At 34.6% G+C, this 27,138-nt stretch overlaps 1 protein-coding gene across 3 annotated transcripts in view; it reads left to right on the forward strand.

Annotated features, from left to right (window-relative positions):
• ttc28 (tetratricopeptide repeat domain 28) overlaps positions 1-27,138 on the forward strand; it is a 361,751-nt gene that overhangs the window by 267,702 nt on the left and 66,911 nt on the right. For all 3 annotated transcript variants that reach the window (XM_051121326.1, XM_051121327.1, XM_051121328.1), the window contains one exon: positions 17,416-17,923. In XM_051121326.1, the coding sequence (XP_050977283.1) occupies positions 17,416-17,923 (508 nt within the window). The remainder of the gene's footprint in view (positions 1-17,415; positions 17,924-27,138) is intronic.

Here is a 27,138-nt window from a genome sequence, read left to right on the forward strand (position 1 = left end):
ATATATATATATATATATATATATATATTGCAGTGGAACATCATTATTTTCGTTATTTCCCCCCATTGGATTCTGTGCTGAAATATGACCTGTGCATTTCTTGGCTGAATTCCCTCACTCACCTCTAATGCTTTGCTCAGCATCCGCGGTTGAAGCCGCTGTACTGTGTGTGTTTTGTATGCGCTGGGAATCTGGCCGTCTGCGGCGGTGTAGTGCATTAGAGAGCGGAGCGGCTGACACAGCCCGGGGCGTTATACATGCTTATCGATCCGCTGTCAGGCCCGACTGAAGCCCGACTGTCACAGGAGCGCTCGTGATGGACAGACGAGCGTGAGAACCCACCAGAGAAAGCCGAACAACAACTCAAAATGAAGACGTACTCAACAAAACCTGCCCCAGAGGTGTAAATTACACCGTAACGGGCCTTTTCACGATTCCTTTCACAAGTTAATCTCCTCTCTCGCTCCACAAGCTTCCTCGTTAATGTGGCGGTGTAATTAGCAGGCGTCTGGTTTGTTAACATCAGGAGCGCGAAGAATGCGCGAGGGCTTTGAGGCGAGTTAACGACAACAAAGACGTTCCCTTTTGTCGGCGTTCGGGTGGGCGAACGGGCCTGTTGGAAATCTCGCGGTGAGCCGAATGAGTGGCAGTAGATTGCGGATGTTTTCCGGTGCGCGTTCTCCCTCGGGAAACGGCGCGCGCAGCATGGGAGAGAAACGACTAAAGAAGATGCTAATAAAGCCGTTTAAATAATTCATCTCTTCATCTTAAACCTGCTGCCTCCAGGGCTGCGGGAAACGCTCATCAGCCTCTCTCATCTCCGCCGATTCTGGCTTTTCGTTCGTTTTTATCCATTATCGCTTCCCTCTCTCCCTGTCACACTCCTCCTTCACCTTGGCTTTCTTGTTTGTCATCTCGTCGTATCCGTCTCTCTCTCTCTGCCCTGTGCTGATAGCGCTCGAGATGTTTTATTTACATCATTGTCAGGATGATTTCCTGGAGGTAAATTCAGATCTAAGAGTCGCTTTCCCTCAGGAGCGGCGCCGGAGTCGAGTGCGTTTGCGAACGTGGCCGCGACTGTATGATTTGACTGCGGCGTTTGTGCGTTAACGCTGCGTTTCTGACGATAATCCCTAGGAGTGTGATAGATATGGCTTGGGCCTTCACTAACTTTTCCAATTCAAGTTGCAAATTACAATTTTATTGCTAATTTATTTTTTAAAATATTTAATCTTACTACTACTACTGCTGCTATTTAAAAGTTAATAATAATAATAAAAGTTAATGATAATAATAATAATAAAATTTGTAGTCTAGGTATGGTTGTCACTAGCTTCAATCCAAGCAACTTCCATGTTTCCATCCAACTTCCAAGTTGCAAATAAAATGTTATTTATATTTATTTTTTGGAATGATGATAATAATAATAACAACTACTACTAAAAATATAATATTTTTGAATTAGATCTTTTATTTGAATATTATAAAAATAATTGTCTAGATTGGGCCTTCAGTAACTGTTTCAATACAGGTTGCACTTTTTTTTTTTTTTTTTTTTTTTTTTTTGAATATTTACATAGTAATTTAATTTTAAAGTATTTATATCCTATTACTACTACTACTACTAATACTAAAATGTATTATTTTTGTATTTCTGATACATTATTTATGTATAATAATAAAAATAATAGTGTAGATATGGCTTGGGCCTTTACTAGCTATGTTTCCATCCAAGTTGTACATTCCAATTTATTTCTATATATATTTTTAATTATAATAACAATATTTTATTTGTATTTTATATTTTTATTTATATTTGATAATAAAATAATATCAAATATTACTGTATTTGTCTAGTTACATATTATATATATATATATATATATATATATATATATATTTCAGATTTATGTGTGCTAAAATGTCACTTTTTATTATTTATATACTAAAAAACATTATTATGAATTAAGTCATAAATCATTTTATATGTATGTGTGTATATTAATAATAAAATTAACTAATGATAGTAATTTATTTAATTATGCATTTAAATATTATTTAAATAATATATGATATAATATATATATATATATCTATATATATATATATATATATATATATATATATATATATATGATTTATTAAACAACTGATGCATGTATGTATGTGTGTGTATAATGATAAAAGTAACTTTAGACATTTAAATAATAGTAATTTAATAATTAAGAATATTTAATATTTTATTTGTATTATATATTTTTATGTATATATGATAATAAAACAATAGCAATAATAATATATTGAAATATACAATATTTTCTATTTAAATTTTTTATATGCCTATTTTTTATGTATTTCATAATTCTATGTGCTAAAATGTCACTTTTTATTTTGTATTTTCATTATTGTGTAAAATAACTAATAATAAAGATAACTACTGCTAATGATACATTTATTATATTTTATATTTAAATATACATTTTATATGTTTTTGTGTGTGTGTGTTGTAAAATATGTATACATTATTAATATGCATTTTTGGATTATTTTTATTTGCACCTTTCTATCATATATATATATACACAAAATACAACAAAATACAGATAAAAATACAAGGATGGAAACTCAACCAAGTCTTTGGATTTTTTTTCACCTGTATCCAGAAGTTGTAAATGGTGCGTCCGATCACTTGAGAAATCATTCAGTCTGTTGTGCATAGTTAGTAATTAACTGAACAGACATGCAAAATATAATTTATATATTTCTCGTCTATGAATGTGTAAGACATGGTGGATGGCATCCATGCGTTCACGTCTTCATAAATGCTCATTTAGAGCAGGTCTTTGTTGTTGTGCTGCAGCATCTGAGGGTCGTGCGTGTGAAAAAGAGCTTTGATCTGCGTCTGTCTCTCACACACTGCTTATTAATGAGCTCATCTCTCCTCTCCTCTTCCCAAAAGATGCTCTTTGTGTAGCTTTCCCTGTATGGATTACGCTTGGAGATGTTCTATTGATCCGGCCGAAGTCCATATTGAACCGCCTCTAATTTGGAGCTTGCGGAAAAGCTCTCTCCAGCCCAAACGCTTAATAATTCCCTATAATATGATGAATAGATGGTGCGATTTAATTAATCTGCTAAAGTGAGTCATTAATTAGACACCAAGCTCGCTGGTCCGTCCAGTTATTCCTCCTGTTTTCACGTCTTCATTTGTCGGTTTAATTTGGACATTCTTCCTCATCTCTTCCTCTGTCTTTCTCATGCGATGGATTTCCCCAGACGCTCCTGATAGGCTTGCAATCAATAGCATTAACCTCCGAATTAATCATCCAGCCAATGAGCAGTCCACTTATTGGAAGTGGCTGGTGTCAAAATTGAATGCTTAAAAGTTGCACTTTTCTCGTAGCTGTGGACTAGCAGTTATATATATATATATATATATATATATATATAATATTTCTGGGTGTGATAGCAGTATTAACAGTGTTAGGATAAAAGACTACTGCCGTTATACCTATTATTCTCTCTCATGCAGCTCTCTTTTCTCTTTCGTTCCTGTTTGGATGACTTTGCCAGTGCCGTGTATGTGTGTGTGTGTAACATGTAGATGATGATTCATGCTCTCCCAAGAAAAACACACAGGCTGCCAGTGGTTTGTGGATAGCAGCGCTCCACCGGGGGAGCCGAGTATATTTATTCAACAATCCTGTTGACCAGAGGAGCACGTCCATGTGTGCTTGTGAATGAGAGTAAAGGGAAAAAACCCGAGGAGAAAGTCCAGCTGTAAAAATCGAGAAAAACAAAGATGAGTCAAGTCTAGATGAAAGAGATGAGAAACAATGAGTCAATTTTCTGAATTCTCACATTCTGAGTTGAAGACAATGAGTCTCATTCACTAATAGTCATGTGCTTATGTGTGCAGAAGCTTCTCATGCAAAATCTTCCTGCTCATTCTAATATAATTTTATAAATGTAGTTTTTGTCACTGTTATTATGTTTCAGTTGCATATATACACACATTTTTGCATAAAACATTTTTACTTAATTACTTAAAGTGCCCCTATTATGGATTATAAAGGTTCATATTTTGGTTTTGGGAGAGAAGTTGTCATGCATGCAAGGTCAAAAAACACTTTTATTGTCTTATAATATGCATTTATTTTTACCTTTTTTGCTCAATGACTTCCAAACGGTTTGTTAAAGGGGTCATTGGATGCAAACTTCACTTTTTCATGTTGTTTGAACATTAATGTGTGTTGGCAGTGTATGTACAAATCTACCCTATAATGATAAAAATCCATGCAGTAGTTTTTAATTAATCTGTATGAACAATATCCCCTTTTTCAAATTGAGCTGTTCTCCGATGCCTGTCGTTGTGGCGTCACATCGACAGAGGCCGCTCCCACGATAGTTGATTGACATGAGCTCGTACCTCAGAGCAGCTGTTACAGTCCAGTAACTTTCCTTGTTTCAATGCCGAAGCAGGGATGTAAGTTAGACAAGAATATCTCCGATTGAGCGATTGAGGTGTTGTGTTGCTGGATGTAATAATGAACATAGTAGTTGTCATTTACTCCCGACATCTGAGCCACTGAAGATGCAGTGGATTACGTTTGTTTGTGAAGGAAATGCGCCTCCCGATCTACATATATATCCGTCTATGTTCACGCAAATCATTCGTAATCCAGCTTCGCTTACAGCAGAAGTGAGTATAAGCATTTTTTTATAAATCTTTGCGATCACCTTTCTTCATAACGTGGTAGTTAGGAAGTTTAGCGGCTAAATGCGGCTAAAGTAAACAAGATTGTTATTCCACAGAGAGAAGAGAGGGGCGGGGTGAGCAGAGCTCATTTGCATTTAAAGGAACAACCCCTTAGAATGAGATGATTTTTGCAGAGCTCATTTTGACAAGGTGAAAAGGGTGTTGTTTTACAAAACCATTGAGAATTTTTAATCAAAGTATATTAGAGACTTTTCATTAAGACCCTAAAGAATCATATCAGCTTGTGGAAAATGGGCATTTGATGACCCCTTTAAAACGAATCATTTGTCCAAACCACTCCTTTGCATTGGTCCAATGACCCAGTCTTTTGTGATTGGTTTAACGTTGCTGCGTGCAGCGAATTTCAAAGACGAATCACCGTTACTCTAGCCCACAACTCGGTGGTAAACAACAACACCCAAACAGCCATAGTATATGCGTCAACCCAACGCAGAAAAGTATTGTTAAAACACTGTGGCTTGTACACCAATGTATTGTTCTATTCTTTATCAGAACTTCAAGTAATAACGACAGACATTCACTATTCATCGACACATTTCTAGGCAATAGCGAATGAGCAGATAAAGCTGTCAGCCGGTTAGCTGCGCGACGCGAACACAACACACACACACACAACTAAATACGTAGTTTGCATGATACAGAGTAACGCTACATGACTACTCCACTTTCAGAATAAAAATGCTCTAATAATTTACTCACCCTCATGTCATCCAAGATGTTACATGACATAATGTTACACGACATAACACACAACTACGTATTTTGAACGATCGCTAGAAAATACAACCATCAATTATTAGTCACACTTACAGGAGCAAGCCGGTCAAAATAAACTGCTCACTGATCCATCTTTTAAGAGCAAGCCTTTGGTGAATACCGCATTTTAGGATACAGCGTCTTCTCGACATGACGTAAACCACATGGAAATTTTACTGTGTATGTGCAAGTTGTTTGCGCTGTAGAATGTGGGTGAACATTATGCAAATGTGTTACTTAGTGACGTACAGCCGTAACAGAAAAAGATTCAAATTCCTGACAACTCGTTCAAGCAATTGTGAGCTGACTCTTTTTTTTTTTTTTTTTTGATAGACTGTAACTTTATATATAGACTATGATGTGATAAAAACAGATTTTATTACTTTTAGTCTAACTTAATTTGTGTTGCAGCTCTCTCTCTTGATTAGTTTAGTGGCACCAGTGCAGGTGTTTCCAGGAGTTATTTGTGCTATTTCTCCTTGTTGAGAGTTTGGTGTTGCGTATAGATTACACCTGATTATGCAGTCTTATTATTTTCTCTGATGAAATAAATAAAACAGGAGTGTGTCCAGCTCACACATGTAGAATCCGTCTCTGCAGTCATGTTAATCATCAAATTCCAGCAACAGGAAATAGACAAACTATTTTACACGCAGATTTTTTTCTCTGGTGCTGTTTTGTGGTGTAGGTAATTTCACCACTTAATTTTGAGTTAAAATATGTCGTTGTAACTTGCGTTATAGCAAAAAGTAGTATACTACTGTAATATTATTACTTTTGTAATGTGTTACTCCCAACACTGATGTTCATGCATACGTTTGTTGAATAAGATCCAATGTTAGATCATATGGAGCCACTAGCACACAAATGACAGCCACACCATTTCTTAGACACTCGACTTGAACCCATCAGTTCAGCGATGGGCTGCTGAGCATCGATTTCTTCCGTGTCACCTCTTCTCATGAGGATCACTAAAGTGTGAGTGTCTTTAAAACGCCCTAGAGGACAGTTTTACTTTGCAAAGGTTGCTCATTCGTAGCTTGGGAGACTTTAGTGCGGTTCTCAGTTTAGTATCGGATTTTTCTCCTAAACATTAAAGAAATTAAAATACACACAAATGAGTCAGTAGTTGACATACAGTAACAGTAGAGTTATAAAATTAAATTCATATTGAGGTAATTGAATGCAGACTGGTTCTTGGCAAATCTGAGTACAGTTTGAGACTCTGGAAGAGTAATGTGAGATTTCCAAGGAGAAACATCTGAAATTATTATGAAACATAATGAAATTCATTAAATTATGACAGAATTATGAGTTTTTGACATTTTTGAGAAACTCTAGGAAAGATGGGAGATTTCTAAACCTTTCTCTCTGTAGAATCATCTGTAATCTCCACTGACATCTCAATTTAATCTCATCGCTGTGTAGAAGAAACAATTGAAATATTAAAGAGTAGTTTTTGAGTATGCAGAGGTTAAATTCATTAAATTATGACAATTTTGACAGAACTTGAGACATTATTCAGGGCCTCTAGAAAAGACATGAGATTTCTGCGGTCTTTTTCACAGGAGAAACATCTGAAATTTCCACTGACACCTCAATTTAATCTCATTTCTGTGTAGAAGGAACAATTGATATATTAAAAGGCAGTTGTTGAGTAAGCAGAGGTAAAATTCTGACACAATTTGAGACTCTATTAGCACACATGTGAGATTTCTTTAGTCTTTTTCTCAGGAGAAACATCTGAAATCTCTACTGGAACCTCCATTTAATCTCATTGTGTGGAAGAAACATTAAAGAATAGTTTCTGAGTATACAGATGTTGCATTCATTCAATTATGACAGAATTCTTTTTTGAGAATTTTTATTTTTGAGAAGCTCTAGAAGAGACGTGAAATTTCTTCTGAAGTCTGAAATTAGCACCTTGATTTGATTTCATTGCTGTGTAGAAGAAACAGTTAAGATATTAAAGAGTAGTTTTTGATTTTTTTAAATTTTTTAATTTGAGACATTTTGGAGAATTTCTAGAAAAGACATTAGACCTCTGGAATCTTTTTTTCCCAGGAGAAACATCTGAAATCTCCATTAGTACCTTGAATTGATCTCATTGTTGTGTAGAAAAACAGTTGAGATATTAGTATGAAGAGGTTATATGCATTCAGTTATGACAGAATCTGTCACAGTTTTGAGAAGCTCTAAAAAAGATGTGATTTCTGGAGTCATTTTCATAGGAGAAACATCTGAAATCTCCATTGGCACCATGAATCGATATCATTGTTGTAGAAGAAACAATTGAGATATTAAAGAGCAGTTTTTTAGTTTGAAGATAAATTCAATTTAAAGAATATTTAATTATGACACAATCTGTTACAATTTGAGACATTTTGGAGAAGCTCTAGAAAAGATGTGATTTCTGGAGGCCTTTTTCAGGAGAAACGTCTGGAGCACCTCCATTTGATCTCATTTCAGTGTAGAAGAAAAAACTGAGACATTTAAAAAGACCTGTTTGTAGTTTTCAAAGTAGGCACAGGTTTTTGAGAAGCTCTAGAAAAGACGTCTTTTTCCTAGGAGAAACATCTGAAATTTCTATTAGCACCTCGATTTAATCTTGTTGTGTAGAAGAAACATTAAAGAGTAGTTTTTGAGTGTACAGAGGTTGCATTCATTCAAATATGACAGAATTCTAACAGAATTTGGGACATTCTTTATAAACTCTAGAAAAGACGTGAGATTTCTGGAGCCTTTTCTCAGAAGAAACATCTGAAATTTCCTTTAGCCCCTTGATTTGATTTCAATGCTGTGAAGAAGCGATTAAGATAATAAGAGCAGTTTTTGAGGATGCACAGGTTAAATTCATTAAATTATGAAAATATTCCATTTCTAAGAATTTGAATGTTTTAATGAACCAAAATATTCAAAAAGTTCCATCAGTCTTCACTTAATCTAATTGCTGTCTTAAAGAAACGTTCCATATTTTTAATAGAACTGATTCCGTTTGTGATCTTTCTGTCTTATGTAGTCCACTTGTTACTTGTTTTTGGGTTTTTCCCACTCTTACTTATGTTTTTATGTCCTAACGTGGTTATTTTTGAAGGAAACATCTCCTGATGCAGTGATGTCAGTTCACTGCTCCTGAAGGGTCGTTAAACTCTCACTCTGTAGATTTGAGGTCATCGTCTGTAGCCTCAGTTCAAAGACGTCCCCGCAGACGGCTTTTATTGAAGTTAAGATGTCCGCGACTTTCTCATGACCTCACTTCTGGACGCTTTCTGAACAAAGAACAAAGGTTTACGTCAACTCGTCCACCTTTGAGGCCGTCGTGGCAGCAGCAGCACGCGTGAGAGAGAGAGCAGGTTAAAGAATAAAAGCGAGCTCGTTTCTCTCCTGTCATTCTCCGTGTCGAGATGCGAATCCGTGCTGCGCCAGCACGCGCGCACACACAAGCAAGCCGCTGACTTGGGAAAATCAGCGAGAGGGGGGTTCAAAATCCCTCTTTATCGAAAATTGGCTCTCCCAGTGAACAGCCCTCTAACAGAAATCCAGTGGGGTTTCCAAGGAAACCGTTCCACGGATCTGAAACTGTGGGCAAAGCCGGAGATGAATAGCTGATTTGTAGGACACACAACAATAGCGGTGCAAGGCATAATTGTTCAATAATGAATGAAATCAGGGAGAAAAGAAACAGGAGTAAGTGGTCAGGTGATTAGTGTCCACTGAGGAGTGAACATCAGGTGTGATGGTATGTGTGTTTGTGGGTTGGTTGTGTCATCTGAAGCCGTCACTGATTTACAATATGATGTTTTGTTTGTACAATCTTAAGAAGAAAGGTTTGTCAGCAGTTCCTTGCAGCAGATTTATATCAAGAATCATTTTTATTTGCTGTGGTTCTTTAAAACATTCAAACATAAATGTTTTCGAAGGAACTAGAGATTTTATAAGGTTTATTAAATGGTTTCTTGCAGCAGATTCAAGAACTATTTTAGTGGTCTTTTAAATCATTCAGACATAGAAACTAGAGATTTAAGGAATGTTCTTTAGTGGTTCATTGCAGCAGGTTCAAGTAAGAGTAATTTTTTGGTCTCTGTGCGTTTTTAGAGATTAAAAAAATAGCATCAGGTTGTGTTTTGGTTCTTTAAAATGTTCAAACATGGATGTTTCTCTTAGAAACTAGAGATTTGATAAAGGTTCTGTTTCTTGCAGCAGGTTCATGTCAAAAAACATTTTTTTTTTTTTTTTTTTTTTTTTAGAAATAAAGTACTTGAGGTTCTTTTAAAGCATTCACATAGTGCTTTTCCATGAAACTAGAGATTTAACAAAGGTTTCTTGCAGCAGGTTCAAGTCAACATCCATTTTTGGATCTGGAGATTAATAAATGTTCTCCAATGGTTTCTTGCTGTAGGATTCATGTCAAGAACCGGTTTTATTTGCTGTTTCTTTAAAACATTAAAAAATAGTACTTTTCTAAGGAACTAGAGATTTAACAAAGGTTCTTCAAAGGTTTCTTGCAGCAGGTTCAAGTCAACATCCATTTTTGGTCTTTGTGTTTTTAGATATTAAAAAAGTAGATCCGGTCCTTCAGATTTTGGGTTTTGGTTCTTTAAAACATTCAAACATAGACGTTTTTCTAAGGATCTGGAGATTAATAAAGTTCTCCAGTGGTTTCTTGCTGCAGGTTCATGTCAAAAAACATTTTTGTGTTTTTAGAAATAAAAAAGGTACTTGAGGTTCTTCAGATTTTGTGTAGTGGTCTTTTAAAGCATTCACATAGTGCTTTTCTAAGAAACTAGAGATTTAACAAAGGTTCTTCAAAGGTTTCTTGCAGCAGGTTCAAGTCAACATTCATTTTTGGTCTTTGTGTTTTTAGATATTAAAAAAGTAGATCCGGTCCTTCAGATTTTGGGTTTTGGTTCTTTAAAACATTCAAATATAGACGTTTTCTAAGGATCTGAAGATTAATAAAGGATCTCCAGTGGTTTGGAGCAGGTTTATGTGAAGAACCATTTTTGATTCCTGTACATTTGTTTTGGAGAAAAAAAGAAAGTAGTTGTGGCTCTTCAAATCAGTGTTTTTTTTAAATACAAAACATAGATGGGTTTTCTAAGAAACTAGAGATTTTAATAGGTTTCTTTTAAGGCAATTAACTCTGAATGCCTTTTTGTTTTTTTAATTGGGTTACACTTTATTTTAAGGTTCAATTCTCACTATTAAAGGAGAAGTCCACTTCCAGAACAACAATTTACAGATAATGTACTCACCCCCTTGTCATCCAAGATGTTCATGTTTTTCTTTCTTCAGTCGTAAAGAAATTATGTTTTTTAAGGGAAACATTTCAGCATTTTTCTCCATATAATGAACTGATATGGTGCCCTGAGTTTTAAATGTGGCTTCAAATGATCCCAGAAGCGGTTGTAAACGATCCCAGCCAAGGAAGAAGGGACCTATCTAGAAACGGTCGGTTATTTTCATAAAAATAATACAATTTCTATACTTTTTAATGTCAAATGCTCATCTTGTCTTGCTCTTCCTGACCTCTGTTTTTTTTCCCGTTCATGACAGTTAGAGTATGTCGAAAAACTCCCATCTCATGTTCTCCCTCAACTTTGAAATCGTCTTATATCGCTGTTTTACCTTCTTGGTTAAGGGTGTTAAATCTTCTTTGCATGTTCACTTTGCATAGACTGTGTCGATACTTCTGCAGTGATGTAGGATGATTCTAAAATTATTTTTGAAGTTTAGGGAGAAAATATGATTGGAGTTTTTTGACATACCCTAACTGTCATGGAGAGCAAGACAAGACGAGCGTTTGAGATTAAAAAGTATTTAAATTGTATTTTTTAAAAAATAAAAATAACCAATGGTTTCACTAGATAAGTCCCTTCTTCCTAGGCTGGGATCATTTACAACTGCATTTGGGATCGTTTGAAGCCACATTTAAACTGCGTTTTGGTAGTTCAAACTTGGGGCACCATATCAGTCTATTATATGGAGAAAAATGCAGAAATGTTTTAGCTCCATCCCAGATGTTGCCTGTTCATAAGCATGAGCACAGACCTTAATCTATTAGCACATTCGTCATGTGGAATGGATTTGACATTTTCGCTGAATTAGAGACGGTAAAAGTGGGTGGGTACGATATCATACACTGCCCTCCAAAAGTTTGGAAACGCCCTAGAAAAGTGGGGTTTTGGACAATACTGGCATGAATCCTTTTTAATTTGTGATTTTGCACACAAACTACGAAAACATATTTTATTACATAAACAGTTATACATAGAAAAAACATAAATCGATTCATCAAAATATCCTCCATTAGCAGCTATTACAGCTCTGCATAATCTGGGCCTAAATTTATTGTATTCTAAACTTATTTGGCAATCAGTTGTTGAAGCTATTAAGGTGTTCTGACCCAAAAATCTTTTAAAAACCTGGGGTAAGTTTAAACCACTAACCAGGCATCACAGCTGGCAAAGGGGCGTGTCTGACTTTGACATGTATATATTGCCGTTATTATGTAATCAAAATGAAAATTATTATTGCTGGTCTTCAATGATAATGTCAAGTTACTTTAATGTATTTGCACCAAAAAATGATAAGGATTTATGCTGATATCATCCAAAACCACACTTTCCCAGGGGTGTCTCCAAACTTCTGGAGGGCAGTGTAGGTCACATTCAGTGGTTCAGACTCCCATGATAATAGGCATGCTAATAAGTAACTAGTTAATTGTGAGAATTGTTCCCTATACTAAAGTGTTACCTTAAATTGCAGCTTCTTATAGTGAACCCAACAAATGTCTTCAAGATTCAGTTTTCCAGGTCATTGTAGAATTTTCCAGTAGATTTATCCTGGTCAGCTGGATGCGTTATATGTCAACAAATCCACTAGACCAGAATAAATCAAGTAGAACAATCCAGTTTTATTTTCTTGTGATGATATATTCCTTTTTATAGAGCCAGCGTTTTTACAGCACTTTGCAACCGCGCTTTGCATCTTGTAACAGAGGAAAGAAACCCAAACAATTAATTCGGGTTCATATATTTAGTTTTCTTGTACTCTAGCATATACATTATAGATGACCTCAGAGATGCTGACGTTGACTATAAGATACAAAACTTCAGTTTTAATGTCTTAAGAGAGTAATGATACACTACGTTTAACAGATTCCTGCAAAAGGAGTTTCCTCCACAATCCCGTCATCTTGAGATCCAGAACTGACCTGAAATGAAGCTCCACGGCTTCAAACAGGACACACGTGCCCACGTCGGTCCCGATAGCGTATCTGTGATCATAAGAAGCCCTCTCTCCTGATGGAGAGTAATTGCCTCACAATGTAACATGTCCCGGAGCCTTTAAACTCAAGCAAACTGCTGGAAGTTTTTATGGCTGGAGGTAATTGGTTCCAGGCGGCGCTGGAAAACCGAAGGCCTTGGGCTGGACGAGCCCCTCCAGGTTCGTCTTTTGTCCGTGTGCCCCGAAATCAAGCGTTTTACCTTCTGTTCTATCAGGGCATCCGTCCCAGCACCTCATCGAGAGAGCGGCCGTCGCCGTTACTCCCTAAATAGAGCCCATATCTGCGGCAAACATGTGGTTGTGTTTTAATCATTGTTTATAGTTTGATTGATGTAGCGTCAAGGCCGAAGTTGGACCTGCTGTCTTTTGTTGTTTGTCAAGTGGTTGTGTAATATACGTTCTGTTCCAGAATCTAGTGAGCTGCACCGCTGTCTGTTGTCTATATAGGCTGCATGCTAACTGAAATGGACAGAGTTTGATGTTATTATTGTGCTTGCCTAATGGAACGGTAATCTAATAATCTTGAAACTGCACAGAACGTGTAAATATTGGCTTAAATCCTCTGTTTTTAATTAATACACTCAGTTGTTGTAGTTATACTGTTTGATATAGGAAAAAAACGTAAATCATTTTACATTTATTGATTGTAAGTATCAACATCTTGAATGCAAATATTAAGAAGTCAGTAGTAACTGTATATTATTATGCAGTAATATATATTTAACAATAGTAGTATGCTAAATCTAACAAATTCATTTTAAAACGTTTATTTTTTATTTTCAGTTTAATTTTTGTGTAACATTCTCTATTTTTAACAATCAAATGATTTAATGAGTTAAACGAGACGTTTCTGTATATTAATGGATATTTATGCATTAAATTGATCAGAAGCCACAGCGAAGACGTGTTTCAAATAACTTCTATTAAAAAAAAAAAATATGACGTTTTTGGAACAGCAAATCAGCATATTAGAATGATTTCTGAAGGATCATGTGACACTGAAGACTGAAGTAATGATGCTGAAAATTCAGCTTTGATCACAGGAATAAATTACATTTTAAAATAAATTCAAATAGAAATTAAATTTCAAATTTCATAATTTTTGCAGTTTACATTGGGCCCTATGAAATCCATTATATTTTTTCTCAAATTCCGTTTAATTTTTTTTCTAAATTCCGTTTTTTACATTTTAATTTTTCTAGACAATTTTAATAGTTACATTAAAACAGAGTCTAGAAAATTTTAAATGAAAAATAAAAATGGATCTACTAATCAAAAAGCATGTTTAATTAATTAAAACCATAAAACTCACACAATGTTGTTGTAATTGTATTTGCCAAATTTGTTTGTTTTTTTTCCATTTTTATTCTGTTTTTTTATTTTTATTTTTTTAATGGTTCCATAAAGAAATAATAATCAAAATGCGTGTCTAATTAATTGAAATCATGAAACTTACACAATTTAACAGCAATTTATTAAAAGTTTAACAAAAATGACCATTTTAAGGCCCTATGAAATATGTTTTATTATTTTTCTTAAATTCTGATTTATTTTTTATCATATTCTGTTTTTTCTATTAATTTTCTGGATTCCATTTTAATAGTTTCATGAAATTTAAAAAATCAAAAGCATGTCTAATTAATGAAGATTATATAGATTTTAATAAATAATTAATTTATTATATTATTTAATTTTTTTTTTAGAAATACTGTGTTGAAATTTGTTTTATTTTTCCCAAATTTCTTTTCATTTTTAAAAAAATGTATATATATATATATATATATATATATATATATATTTAATGTAATAAATTTCTGTCAAGTTAAACCAAACTTTTATTTTGATGGGTTGCTGCGATAACCTTTAAGTTTGTTTGCACATGACATGACAATATTTTTCTGCTAAAGAAACAGCAAAATTCTCATGAAGTGATTCTCAAAGCGACAGAGACAATGTTCATGTGTTCATGTTCTTTGATTGGTTCTATGAGTGGATTCCTCAATTCCGTCCGCGTCATAGTGCAGTAAGTGTACATACTATGCTATGGAAGTAAGGGTAATCGTAGCATACTAGGATGCTGTTTCAGCCACATTTATTGCAATGCATTCGTTTACTTTCTCTGCAAAGAATGCATGTGCTGAATTTTGCAAAGACAATTTTTGGAACAGTTTCTGTGTGGTAAAAATGGTTTTAAATGCTGTCTGGGTGAACAGCTCGCTAAGTTTTGGAAGAGAGCTAGTGTCTGAGAAAGTGTGGTTTGTGTGTGTGAGATTGTGACTTAGTCTCAGCAGGTTAAAGCGTTCTGCAAGACTTCCTCACTGACATACAGCAGGTGTGACAGATAAGCACTCCCTCTCATCCCTGTAGTTTCAGCAAGGTTAGTTTAGAGTTCCTGGTACATGTTTCTGCTCTTCCTTAAATCGATTCGTCACTGGGTCGGAAATTAACGGGCGCTTGTGGTGAAAATGTCCCACAATTCAAGATAAAGGAGAAGAATTGCAGCGTTGAGCGTTACAGCCAATCACTTGCGTTTCTGTTAACCTTATGATTGCAACAGCCAATCAGAGATGTTTCGATTAGTCAGCGCTGAGTTCTTTTGATTTTGCACACTCGCAAATTACCTCATCATAAATAACGAAATGCAGAAAAGATGTAAGAGGTTCATTTATCAGCTTCACTGATTATAACAGAAGATATGACAATAACTTTATCGTCTTTGGTGTGAACGGGTGTTTATGCTTGCGTGACTTGCATATGTCGCCAAGATGACCGCACTGTTTGTTGACGCCTTTGATTCCGCTAAAGAAAGTTGTTTGTGGCTAATGGGCTTCCCATCGAGCATGTCATTCTGGGAGACAGCCTTTGTCTCTCGAGTCCCGGCTGAACACGCGGCTGCCGCAAGGAGATTTCGACAAGGCCTCAGCATATTTTTTACGGATTTTGCGAGAGATCAGCGTCTCTGCTAAGATTTCGACTTGAGAGGCTTCACGGGTTTTGTTCTCAGCATACAACACATTACATGGCAGAGCGCTTTCTGCACCGCATGCTATTCTCAACGGCTGTGTAATGGGATGCAGTAATATCAAACAACTTTGCCATATGTTTGGAGGATAAGAGCTGTGTTTGCTTATCTAATCACTGTTTAATAGAAAATAAAGCAGTGAGCCACAAGAGGTCATGTGTATCAGTAATTATACCAGAGTTAAAGGATTAATGAAACTGATTTGAAATCATTTGCTCATCCTCATAATCCAAATAACCTTATTTTATAGATCACAAAATGTGTTATTTTAATATTACTAATTTGCTTTCTTGTTTATATTTTCAGTTTTGGTTCTTTTTTTTTTATACTTTTTTATTTTTAATTTTAGGAACTTGAGTGTGAGTGTCTTATGTATTTAGTTTGTTGTTGTGCTTTTGTCATTTTTATTTAATATTTATTTATAGTTTTATTTTTTATTTTTTTATATTGTAAGTTTAAATTTTTTTATTTAAGCTTCAGCATTTTTGTCTTTTTCTATTCGTTTTTAATTTTTATTTATTTATTTATTTTTGGAAAATATATATAATATAGCTTTAATTTATTTTTATTTAGTGTTAGTTTTAGAAATTTTAAACACTGCAACTTTTTTTTTTTTTTGCCAAGCAACATTTCTGATGTTCATTTTAAATACAATTTTTAATTGTTTTAGTTAACAAAAACAACTCAACAAAATGGACACAGTAATTTACACAGTAGTTTATTTATTTATTTAGTTTGTTGTTGTGCTTTTGTAATTTCTGTTTAATATTTATTTATAGTTTTAATTTTTGTTTACATTTTAATTTTTTTATTTAAGCTTCAGCATTTTTTGTCTTTTTGTATTAGTTTTTTGGAAAATGTATTGCTTTAACTTATATTTATTTAACGTTAGTTTTAGTAATTTTTAGCACTACAACTTTTTTTGTTTTTGCCATGCGAAATTTCTGATGTTCGTTTACGTTTTTTTCTATCTGATATTTTAATTTTATTTTCAATTTAATTAAATTTTATTTTATTTAACTTGTCAAATGAAAGTCTTTATTTATTTATTTATTTATTTATTTATTTATTGGCTAGCAAAATTTCTGATTTTCATTTGTTTTTCAAAATTTTTCCATCTGATTTATATTTTATTTTATTTTATTTTATTTTATTTTATTTTGCTTTATTTTTTAATTTCTAAAAACCGTTTTAATACTTTAGTTAACAATAGCACCTCTTGAGTGTTAAAGCCATTATATAATAAAAATGGGCAGTAATTCACACAGTGGAGCTGCAAAAAGTATTTTCAACTTGTCAAATGAAAGTCTTATGGGAGGAACAAATCAAAACGTAAGCAATTATATGCAGCAAATTTCAATTTTAAACATTTCAAACATAATGCATTACATCACAAATTATTTGATTTTGAAAAAATATACTTCAAACCTAGAATTAAGTGTTTTAAGGAATCATTTTTGGTGCACAACAGCACACGTCTCATCCAATCAGATTTTAACATTGCTGTTTTCTCTTATTATGTCTTCTGTTCAATGGTTTATGCATCTTCTCTCGTTCTTTTCCACAGGCGGCGTCTTCAGCCCTCAGCAGCTTGGGTCACGTCTACACGGCCATCGGCGACTATCCCAACGCCCTGGCCAGCCACAAACAGTGCGTCCTGTTGGCCAAACAGTCCAAGGATCAGCTCTCCGAGGCCCGGGAGCTGGGCAACATGGGAGCCGTCTACATTGCCATGGGCGACTTCGACAACGCCGTGCAGTGCCACGAACAGCACCTGAGCATCGCCAAGAGCCTCGGCAACAAGCGCGAGGAGGCGCGAGCCTACAGCAACCTGGGAAGCGCTTACCACTACCGCCGTAACTTCGACAAGGCCATGTCCTATCACACGCACGTGCTGGAGCTGGCACAGGAGCTCGAGGAGAAGAGCATCGAAATGAGGGCGTACGCGGGGCTGGGACACGCCGCCCGATGCATGCAGGACTTGGAGAGGGCGAAGCAGTATCATGAACAACAGCTCAGCATCGCAGAAGGCCTGAAGGACCGCGCCGCCGAGGGGAGGGCTTCGTCAAACCTGGGTGAGGGTTCAATTACATTCTTCTCAAACGATTCCTACTGGAAAAACCCATCTTAAACCAGACCAAGCTGATTTGCTGGCCTTATAGACTGGTCAGACCAGCCTGTTGGCTGGTTTTCAGCTACTTTTGGACCAACTAAATCAGCTGCCCAAGCTGAGAGATCAGCTAAGATCATCAGCCAGCTGACTGGTTTAAGATGGCTTTTTTTAAGCTGGAAATTACAGTATCAACATTGGTTCAAACTGCCCTTTTGCCGTATATTAAAAATGGACAGTGATTTACACTTTTGAGCTCCAAAAAAAGTTAGCCTTTAGTTGGTTTGGCCAGTTTTTAGTCACTTTTGGACTGAATAAACAAGCTGCCCAAGCTGAGAGACCAGCTTAAACCAGCTAAGATAATCAGCCAAGTTAGTACAACTTGTGTGCAAATAAAAGCCTTGTTGGAGGAACAAATCAATATTTAACTGATTATTCACTGCATATTTCAATTAAACATTCGAATATCATTACAATCAATAATGGTTTGGTTTGCTGTTCTTCTAGCCTGGTCAGACTGGTCTGTCGGCTGGTTTTCAGCTATTTTTGGACCCACTAATCCAGCTGCCCAAACTGAGAGATCAGCTAAGATCCTCAGCCTACTGGCTTAGACTGGTTTAAGATGACCTTTTTGAGCAGGAAATAAGAATATAAACATTGGTTCCTCCTACTATTTTGCCACATACTGAAAATGGACAGAAATTTACACTGTTGAGCTCGTTTAGCTGGTTTTCAGCCACTTTTGGTCCAACTAAACCAGCTGCCCAAACTGAAAGCCAGCTAAGATCATCAGCCAACCAGTACTTAGTAGTTAGTACAACTTGAAAGCCTTGTTGGAGGAACAAATCAATATTTAACTGATTATTCATTGCATGTTCCAATTTTAAACATTCAAATATCATTACAATCAATGATGGCTTGGTTTGCTGGTCTGGTTTACTATGACCTTTTTGAGCAGGAAATAAGAATATAAACCTTGGTTTCAGCTGCTCTTTTGCCACATATTGAAAATGGACAGTAGTTTACACTGTTGAGCTCCAAAAAAGCTGGTCTGTTAGCTGGTTTTTAGCCACTTTTGGACCAACTAAACCAGCTGCCCAAGCTGAAAGAACATCTTAAAGCAGCTAAGATCAACACCCAACCAGTAGTTAGTATAGCTGGTGTGCAAATGAAAGCCTTGTCGTCAGAACAAATCAATATTTAACTGATTATTCACTGCAGATTTTAATTTTAAATGTTCAAATATCATCACAATCAAAGATGATTTAGTTTGCTTGTCTTCTAGCTTGGTCAGCTGGTTAGCTGGTTTTCAGCTGCTATTGGACCAACTTAATCAACTGCCCAAGATGAGAAATCAGCTTGATCCAGCAAAGATCATCAGCCAACTGGCTTAAACCATAATCTACACTGTTGAGCTCCAAAAATGTTGGTTTTTAGTTGGTTTGGGCACTTTTTAGCCACTGTTGGCCTAACTAAACCAGCTGCCCAGGCTGAGAGACAAGCTTAAACCGGCTAAAATCATCAATCAACTTCCCTGGTGAAAAAAACAGCATATGCTGGTAGGTATGTTTTGATGCTGGGATGCTGGTTTAAGATGGTTCTTAGCTGGTTTATGCTGGTCCTTTGCTGGTTTATGCTGGTCCTTTGCTGGTTTATGGTGGTCATGATGCTGGTCAAGGACCAGCATTAACCAGCAAAGGAGCAGTTTAAACCAGCATCAGAACATACCTAACCAGCATCCCAGCATCAAAACATACCTACCAGCATATGCTGTTTTTTTCACCAGGGTTGTGTGCAAATGAAAACCTTGGAACAAATCAACAAGTAACTGATCATTTGCTGCAAATTAAAATTTTAAATGGCAAAAATTTATGCCTTCCGTTATGATCAATGATGATTTGGTTTGCTGGTCTTCTAGCCTGGTCAGACTGGTCTGTTAGCTGGTTGTCAGCTACTATAGGACCAAATAAACCAGCTGCCTAAGTTGAGAAGCCAGCTTAATCCAAATAAGATCATCAGCCAGCTTAGACTGTTTTAAAATGGCCTTTTTAGCAGGAAATAACAGTAACAACATTGGTTTAGTTGAATATTCCAGCTGTTCTTTTGCTATATATTGAAAATGGACCATAATTTACCCCGTTGAGTCCAAAACTGTTGTGTTTTAGTTGTTTTGGACACTTGTTAGCCACTGTTGGCCTAACTAAACCAGCTGCCCAGGCTGAGAGACCAGCTAAGACCAGCTAAGCTCATCAGCAAACCAGCTTTTGGATAGTGATTAATATTGTTGCGCTCCAAAAAGGACTATAAAGGTAGTTAGTGCAACTTGTGTGCTATATAACAATTCAAATTAAAGTCTTACTGGAGAACCAAATTTTAACTGATCATTTGCTTTGAATTCATCATGATCCGTGATAACCTGGTTTGCTGGTCTTCTAACATGGTCAGACTGGTCTGTTTTTAAGATGCTGTTGGACCAACTAAACCAGCTGCCCAAGATGAAAGAAGCACTTAAACCAGCTAAGATCATCAGAAAACCAGTTCAAACTGGTTTAAGACAGCCTTGTTTTAACAGGAAATAACAATATGCATTCCATAATGATCAGTGATGATCTGGTTTGCTGGTCTTCTAACGTGGTCAGACTGGTTTGTTTTTTAGCTACTGTTGGTCCAACTAAACCAGCTGCCCAAGCTAAAAGACCAACCTAAAGCCGGGCTCACACTACAGGATTTTTAGCCTGATTTTCCCCCGATTTTTCCCTCCCGAGACTTGGAGCACCTCGCTCGGTCCCGATGTTTGGCGCGTATTATCTGGTAATGTGAGGCGTTCACAGATCGAATCTTGCACGTCCCGATCTGCTTACACACATATCGGGGCCACCCCGATTAATATCAAACATGTATGATATCTAGGTTTTTAAATGGGTAGGTGGAGAATCTACCGATTAAATAGATAGAGAAAACTGCTTGTGAAAGTTTTGCAATAAAACGACTGTCTGTGTAATGGTTTGAAAACATCGTATCACAACCGTATATGCGAAAGAGAAGCGATGGGTTGGAATCGCCTCAGCTTTGAACGTACTGGGTGAGTACAGAACGCTGCTAGCACGCTAGCCAATATTTGTAAACATTGCTGAAATGTCAGTGACCATCTGCTGCGTGTGATCACGTGAGGCGTGATATCTTAATATCATCTTGTAGTGTGTGATGTGCCACGATTTTCAAATCTTGTAGTGTGTGCATGTTCAAGATTTGAGGGAAGATAATCTCCAAAGATACTCCTTATGTGTGCGCTGCAACAAGATTTCATAATCTTAGGATTTTAAAACTCCTATAGTGTGAGCCCGGCTTAAACCAGCTAAGGTCATCAGAAAACCAGTTTAAGACATCAACAGAAAATAATGATATGCATCCCATAATGATCAGTCATGATCTGGTTTGCTGGTTATCTAGTCTGGTCAGACTGGTCTTTTTGCTGTATTTCAGCTACTTTTAGACCAACTAAACCAACTACCCAAACTGAGCGACCAACTTAAACCTGCTGAGACCATCGGAAATCCAGCTTAGACTGGTTAAAGACGGCCTTTTCAGCAGTAAATAATACTATGCATCCCATCACGATTAGTGATGATCAGGTTTGTAGGTCTTCTAATCCAGCTGGACTGGTCTGTTAGTTGGTTTTAGGCACTTTTCAGCCACTTTTGGACTAAACCAGATCCCCAAAATGAGAGATGAGTTTAAACCAGCTAAGATTGTCAGCAAACCAGCCCTGTTTTTGGATACTGTGATTGAATTTCAGTTGTAAACAATCAAACCTGATGCTTCCCATCATGATCAGCGATGATCTGCTTTGCTGGTCTTCTAGCTTAAGCCTTTAAATTGTTTTACTGAATAAATAATGACATTTTCACATTTCTAAGTGAACTATTCCTTTAATTAAACAAAGCTGGCAGAAATTAAAATTCAAAGCTTCCCCAAGAAAATAAATGAAGGCCAATGCATAAAGTTATTAGCTTGAAATATACAGTCATGATTGCTTTTGCGCATTGCATTTGTCTAGTTATTAAAAACAATGGCATGAATGAATATTTATCGTTCTATTTCCAGTTTAGGGGCTTGATGACTCAGTCATCTAGAACGCGTCCTCTCCTCCTGCAGCAGGCTCTGCGGCGGCTCTAAAGCATCGGTGTGCGAGACATACGCTGGATAAATTGGAGCCGTCGAAACCAAGTGTTTCAAAGCCCGTCTAATCTCTCACTATGACTTTTATTGCTCCAATCTCACATTCCCTCCCTCCGACAGCGACTCCATCAATCTGATCCGAAACGCTCGGTGCTCTCAGATAAATAAATAGATGAACTCCCAAAAGAAAAATGTTGCCACAGGACTGTTAATATCAGGATTACAGTAGAGTGCACTAGATAGTGCACACTTAAGGAGTGAAATCAGGGGTTTTATACTAGCTTTAAACTTTTTTTTTTTTTTGAAGTAAATGTGAGTGCATGACTCTCTGGACACATTTATTTTAGTATTGACTACCAAAGTGCTTGCACTTTTTGACAATTATCATTAACTGCATAATAACTAGGGGTGAAGGATTCACTCATTTTCTTAGGGCATCGATTACAAATCCTGCTGTTGCTTATACAGTACATTTGATCTTGAATCCATCAGTTAGTAATTGTTTATGTTGGTCAATAATTAACTAAAAATGCTAAAAATCAAATGAATCTCAATTCTGTAAAGTAGTATTTAATATTTTACCATTTTATTGTCACCAGTTTTCTTTTAATTTTATTTTATAATTGTATTTAGTCATATTTTGAACTAGCTTTTTTTAAATTTTCTGTTTAAATTTTTTTTATTTTAGTTTTAGCAATTTTATGTGGTTGCCATTTTAATTAGATTTAAATATTTCTATATAGCTTAATTTCTTAGTTTTTTTTTAAATATTTTTCTGTCCATTTTCTTTTTTATATATATATTTCTATATATTTTATTTTTTTATTTCGGATTTGATAATTTTACTATTTCAACTTAAACTTGCTTGTTGCAGTTATTTGTAAAGACAACATTTATAATTTTTAATAAGTATATTTTTTTTTAGAAAAAAAATATAATTTCATTTATAATTTTAAAATGTAATCTTATTTCTTAAAATTTTAAATCTTGTTTTGTTTATTTTTTTTTTTTAATAATTTTCTTTATTTAGATTATTAGCCAAATTGAAGCCATTTATACATTTTATAATATTTAATCCTTTTTTCAATATTTAATTTAAACATTTATACTGTAATGTTTTGTAATACATGTATTATTTAAAATAATTTAAAATATATACTTGTAATCAGTGCATGAGCTTGTACCTTTGCCTTTTTATGATTTGCAAATATTTTTGGCATCAAATAAAAGTTTGTAAGTTGAAGTTAATTGATTTTCTGAAATTCTGGATGAAGTTAATTGGTGAAATATATAATCAATTTAATCTTATTTCATGTTTAGTAATTTTAACCTAAACTTAAGCTTTATTCCCGTTTTAGTTTGGTTTAGTTTTTTTATTTTCATTATTATTATTATTATTATAAATATTTTTATGTAGTTTTAATTTATTTTTATTTTAGGTATTTTAGGTTTTAGGTTTATCAGGCAAAAATTGTAAGTCAGATACCTTAGGAAAGTTAGAATACAGGTTTCTCTATAGGCTGCATGATTTGAGGTATCATTCACAATTTGGTTCAGGATGAATTGCCTGTCAAAGTGTAATAATTACGGTTAGTGGTTTGCTCAGATCTCTAACCATCAGTATGAGCCGTAGTACTAGTTAAACACTCACTATTGTGGTTTTTGCATTGCCGTTCCTTCTATTTGTGCAAACTCGAAGTGTTGATGAATTTGCATAGTAGCACGAGGAAGTCTGTAGGGTGATATTTATGTCCTGTGAAGTTCTCATGGAAAAAAATGGAATCAATTTCTTTCCCCTTTTGCGTTCGGCCGTGATGAATTTGTATTGGAAGCGTGTACGATCAGGTGAGCTCGTTTAAAATGGGGGATATAAATATTACTAGATTACTCCCAGCGTCTCTGAGGTTGTTACTCTGCGAACAGGTTTATTGTTTAGAGCTAATGATGTAGGACAGGTTGCACAGATGAGATGTGCTCGCGGTGAGTAATGCGTCCTCTGCAGACTCACGCTACTCTTTATAAAACGCAGGACCGCCAACATCCAGCACTCTTTCAATCACCGGCCGGCCTCGGCGTCCAGGACAGGAAGCAGCTCGATTTGATCGATCCGATTTATTAATAGCTGGAAGGGCTGAGAGAAAAGTAGCGCTTATAAAATTAACAGCCTCACGTGGTGAGAGACCTGGAAGTGCACAAATTGATCTCGCTGTCAAAGGTGGAATCTGAGGAAGCCAGCGGATGTTTAAAGGTAAAGCAGCCGTGTTTGATTAAAGGTTTAAGATGTTTACTCAAAGACTGATTGGGCTCAGCAAACATGTTTTATTAGCCACTGATGTCGATGACTATGATACGTAACTAAAAGTCATGTAGTCGATACCAGTCATGTTCTGAATGCAAAGTCCCATTCATTTTCTCCATAGAGAATTGATTTTTTAATGGTAATGGATAAACCTTTCAAGTAGAAGTCACAAGCAGGTATGATTTCAGCTTTTTTTTTTGTTATAATTAACTTATTTATATAACTCAAGTCATATGAGTGCATTTTATAATATTTAATAATTAACTTAATATTTACTCTAAACATTTTATACATTTTTAATATTTAATAGTAGACTTTAATATTTTTAAATAAATTTAATATTTTAAGTTTTACATTTAAAATGGTTCAGATAAACCTTTCAAGAAGCCACGAGCATGTGTGATTTAAACTTATTTTTTTTAATTTTTATCTTATTTATTATGTTATATTATGTATAAGTGAAGTCACATATTAGTACATTTTATAATATTTAATAATTAATATTTAAACATTTTATACATTTTTAATAGTGTAGACTTCAATATTTTGAAATTAATTTGATATTTAAAAAATGTTACATTTAAAAATATTTAGAAAAACCTTTCACGAAGCCACATGATTTCACCTTGTTTATTTATTTATATTTATTATTTATTTATTTATTTATTTAATTGAAGCATATATAAATATATTTTATTTCATTTAATAATTATTTAATTTAAACTTTTTTTTATATTTAACATTATAAACTTTAATATTTTTTAGTATATATAATATATAAATATTTTAACATTTAAAATATATACTTATATATTTTACATTATGCTGTTTTATTGTATAAGGACATTTACAATGCATCATGATTATCGTTTCTTTATTTCTTCATAACAGAATTTAAGTGCATGATCTTGTACCGTTGCTTTTTTATGATTTGCAAAAATGTTCGCATCTAATAGACATTTATTAATTTAAAGTCATTTGATTTTCTGAAATTGTGGACAAAATAAAAAAAGTGAACTGAAAAAGTGAGTAGTCATGCATTAAAAACCCTAGTTTTGTGATTTGTGTGTAATTTCCATAACTTTTTCAATGCATTTTGCTTATGATTTTCTCATAACAGAATTTAAGTGCACAATCTTGCGCCTTTCTTTTTATAATTTGCAAATATTTTAGCCTAATAATAGTTTGTAAAGACATTTAAAAATTTTCTAAAATTCTGAAGAAAATGAATTTTAAAAATATGCGATCAAGGCTACTAAAAGAATGCGTTTACAAAAGCCTTATTTTGTGATTTGCCCATAATTTTTGTAATTTTTATAATGCATGGTTATAATTTTGTCAGGATTTATTTGCAAATATTTTTGCCAAAAAAAAAAAAATTAAAGTAAAATTTTGGACAAAATTAATTGGTAAAGTGTATAATCAAGCTTACATTTGTGATTCGTCTGTAATTTCCACAATTCTTGCCATGCATTTTGGTTATAATTTTCTCATAACAGGATTTAGGTGCATAATCTTGTGCCCTTGTCTTTAATGCATGGTTATAATTTCATAATGACAGAATTTATTTGCAAATATTTTTTGCATCTAATAAACATTTATAAATTTAAAGTCATTTGATTTTCTGAAATTCTGAAAATTAATTGATAAAATATATAATCAAGGCTGCTGAAAATGTGAGAAGTCACATTAAAAAGCCTAATTTTGTGATTTCCATACTTTTTTCATAATTTTTTGCATTTTGGTTATGATTTTCGCGTAACGGAATTTAAATGCATTTTGTGCCTTTCTTTTTATAATTTTCAATTTTTTTTTAGTCTAATAATAGTTTGTAAAGACATTTTAAAATGTTCTAAAATTCTGAAGAAAATTAATTTGAAAAATATGCAATCAAGTCTACTAAAAAATGTGCTTTCAAAAGCCTTATTTTCTGATTTGTCCATAATTTTCATATTTTTCAGTGCATGGTTGTAATATCATCATGACAGAATTTGTTTGCAAAATGTTTTGCCATTTGTTTTGCCATAATCAAGGCTGCCAAAAAAGTGAGCAGTCACGCATTAAAAAGCCTAATTTTGTGATTCGTCTGCAATTTCCATAATTTTCTCATAACATGCTTTCTTTTTCTTGATTTGCAAATATTTATAGTCTAATGGCTTGGTTAATTTCATCATGACAAAAGTCATTTGCAAATATTTTTGGCATCTAATAAAAGTCATTTGACCATTTTCTGAAAATCTGGAAAAAATGAATTGGAAAAATGCAGAATCAAGGCTGTTAAAAAGGTGGGCAGTCATACATTAAAAGCCTTTTTTTTTTTGCAATTTTTTCACACTTTTTTTTGTTTTGTTTTTTTTTGTTTAAGCATAATGACAGTAGCCTGTACTAACAACACTGCAGAAAGACTGGTATCACTGCATGTCCTTTCCTATATTTTCCAATTGACTATGAAGGTACTATTACTTTACAGTAAGTATCAATAATTCATCATATTTTATTCAGTCTGGATTGAAGCTCAAAGGTCTGTCCCTCCAGCACACCTGAAACACGTTTCCTTCTGCTCCAAGCCCAGAAACCACCTTCTTTCCCGCTCAGGAGTATCGTTTTAATGCTCCATCTCGACTCATATTTTATTAAAACAGGTTTTGAGTTTGGTTGTTGTTGCGATATTTAAGCCCTGAGCAGCGTGAATTTGATCCCCG

The sequence above is a fragment of the Labeo rohita genome, chromosome 10, assembly GCF_022985175.1.
Source record: "Labeo rohita strain BAU-BD-2019 chromosome 10, IGBB_LRoh.1.0, whole genome shotgun sequence".
NCBI classification, from domain to species: Eukaryota; Metazoa; Chordata; class Actinopteri; order Cypriniformes; family Cyprinidae; genus Labeo; species Labeo rohita.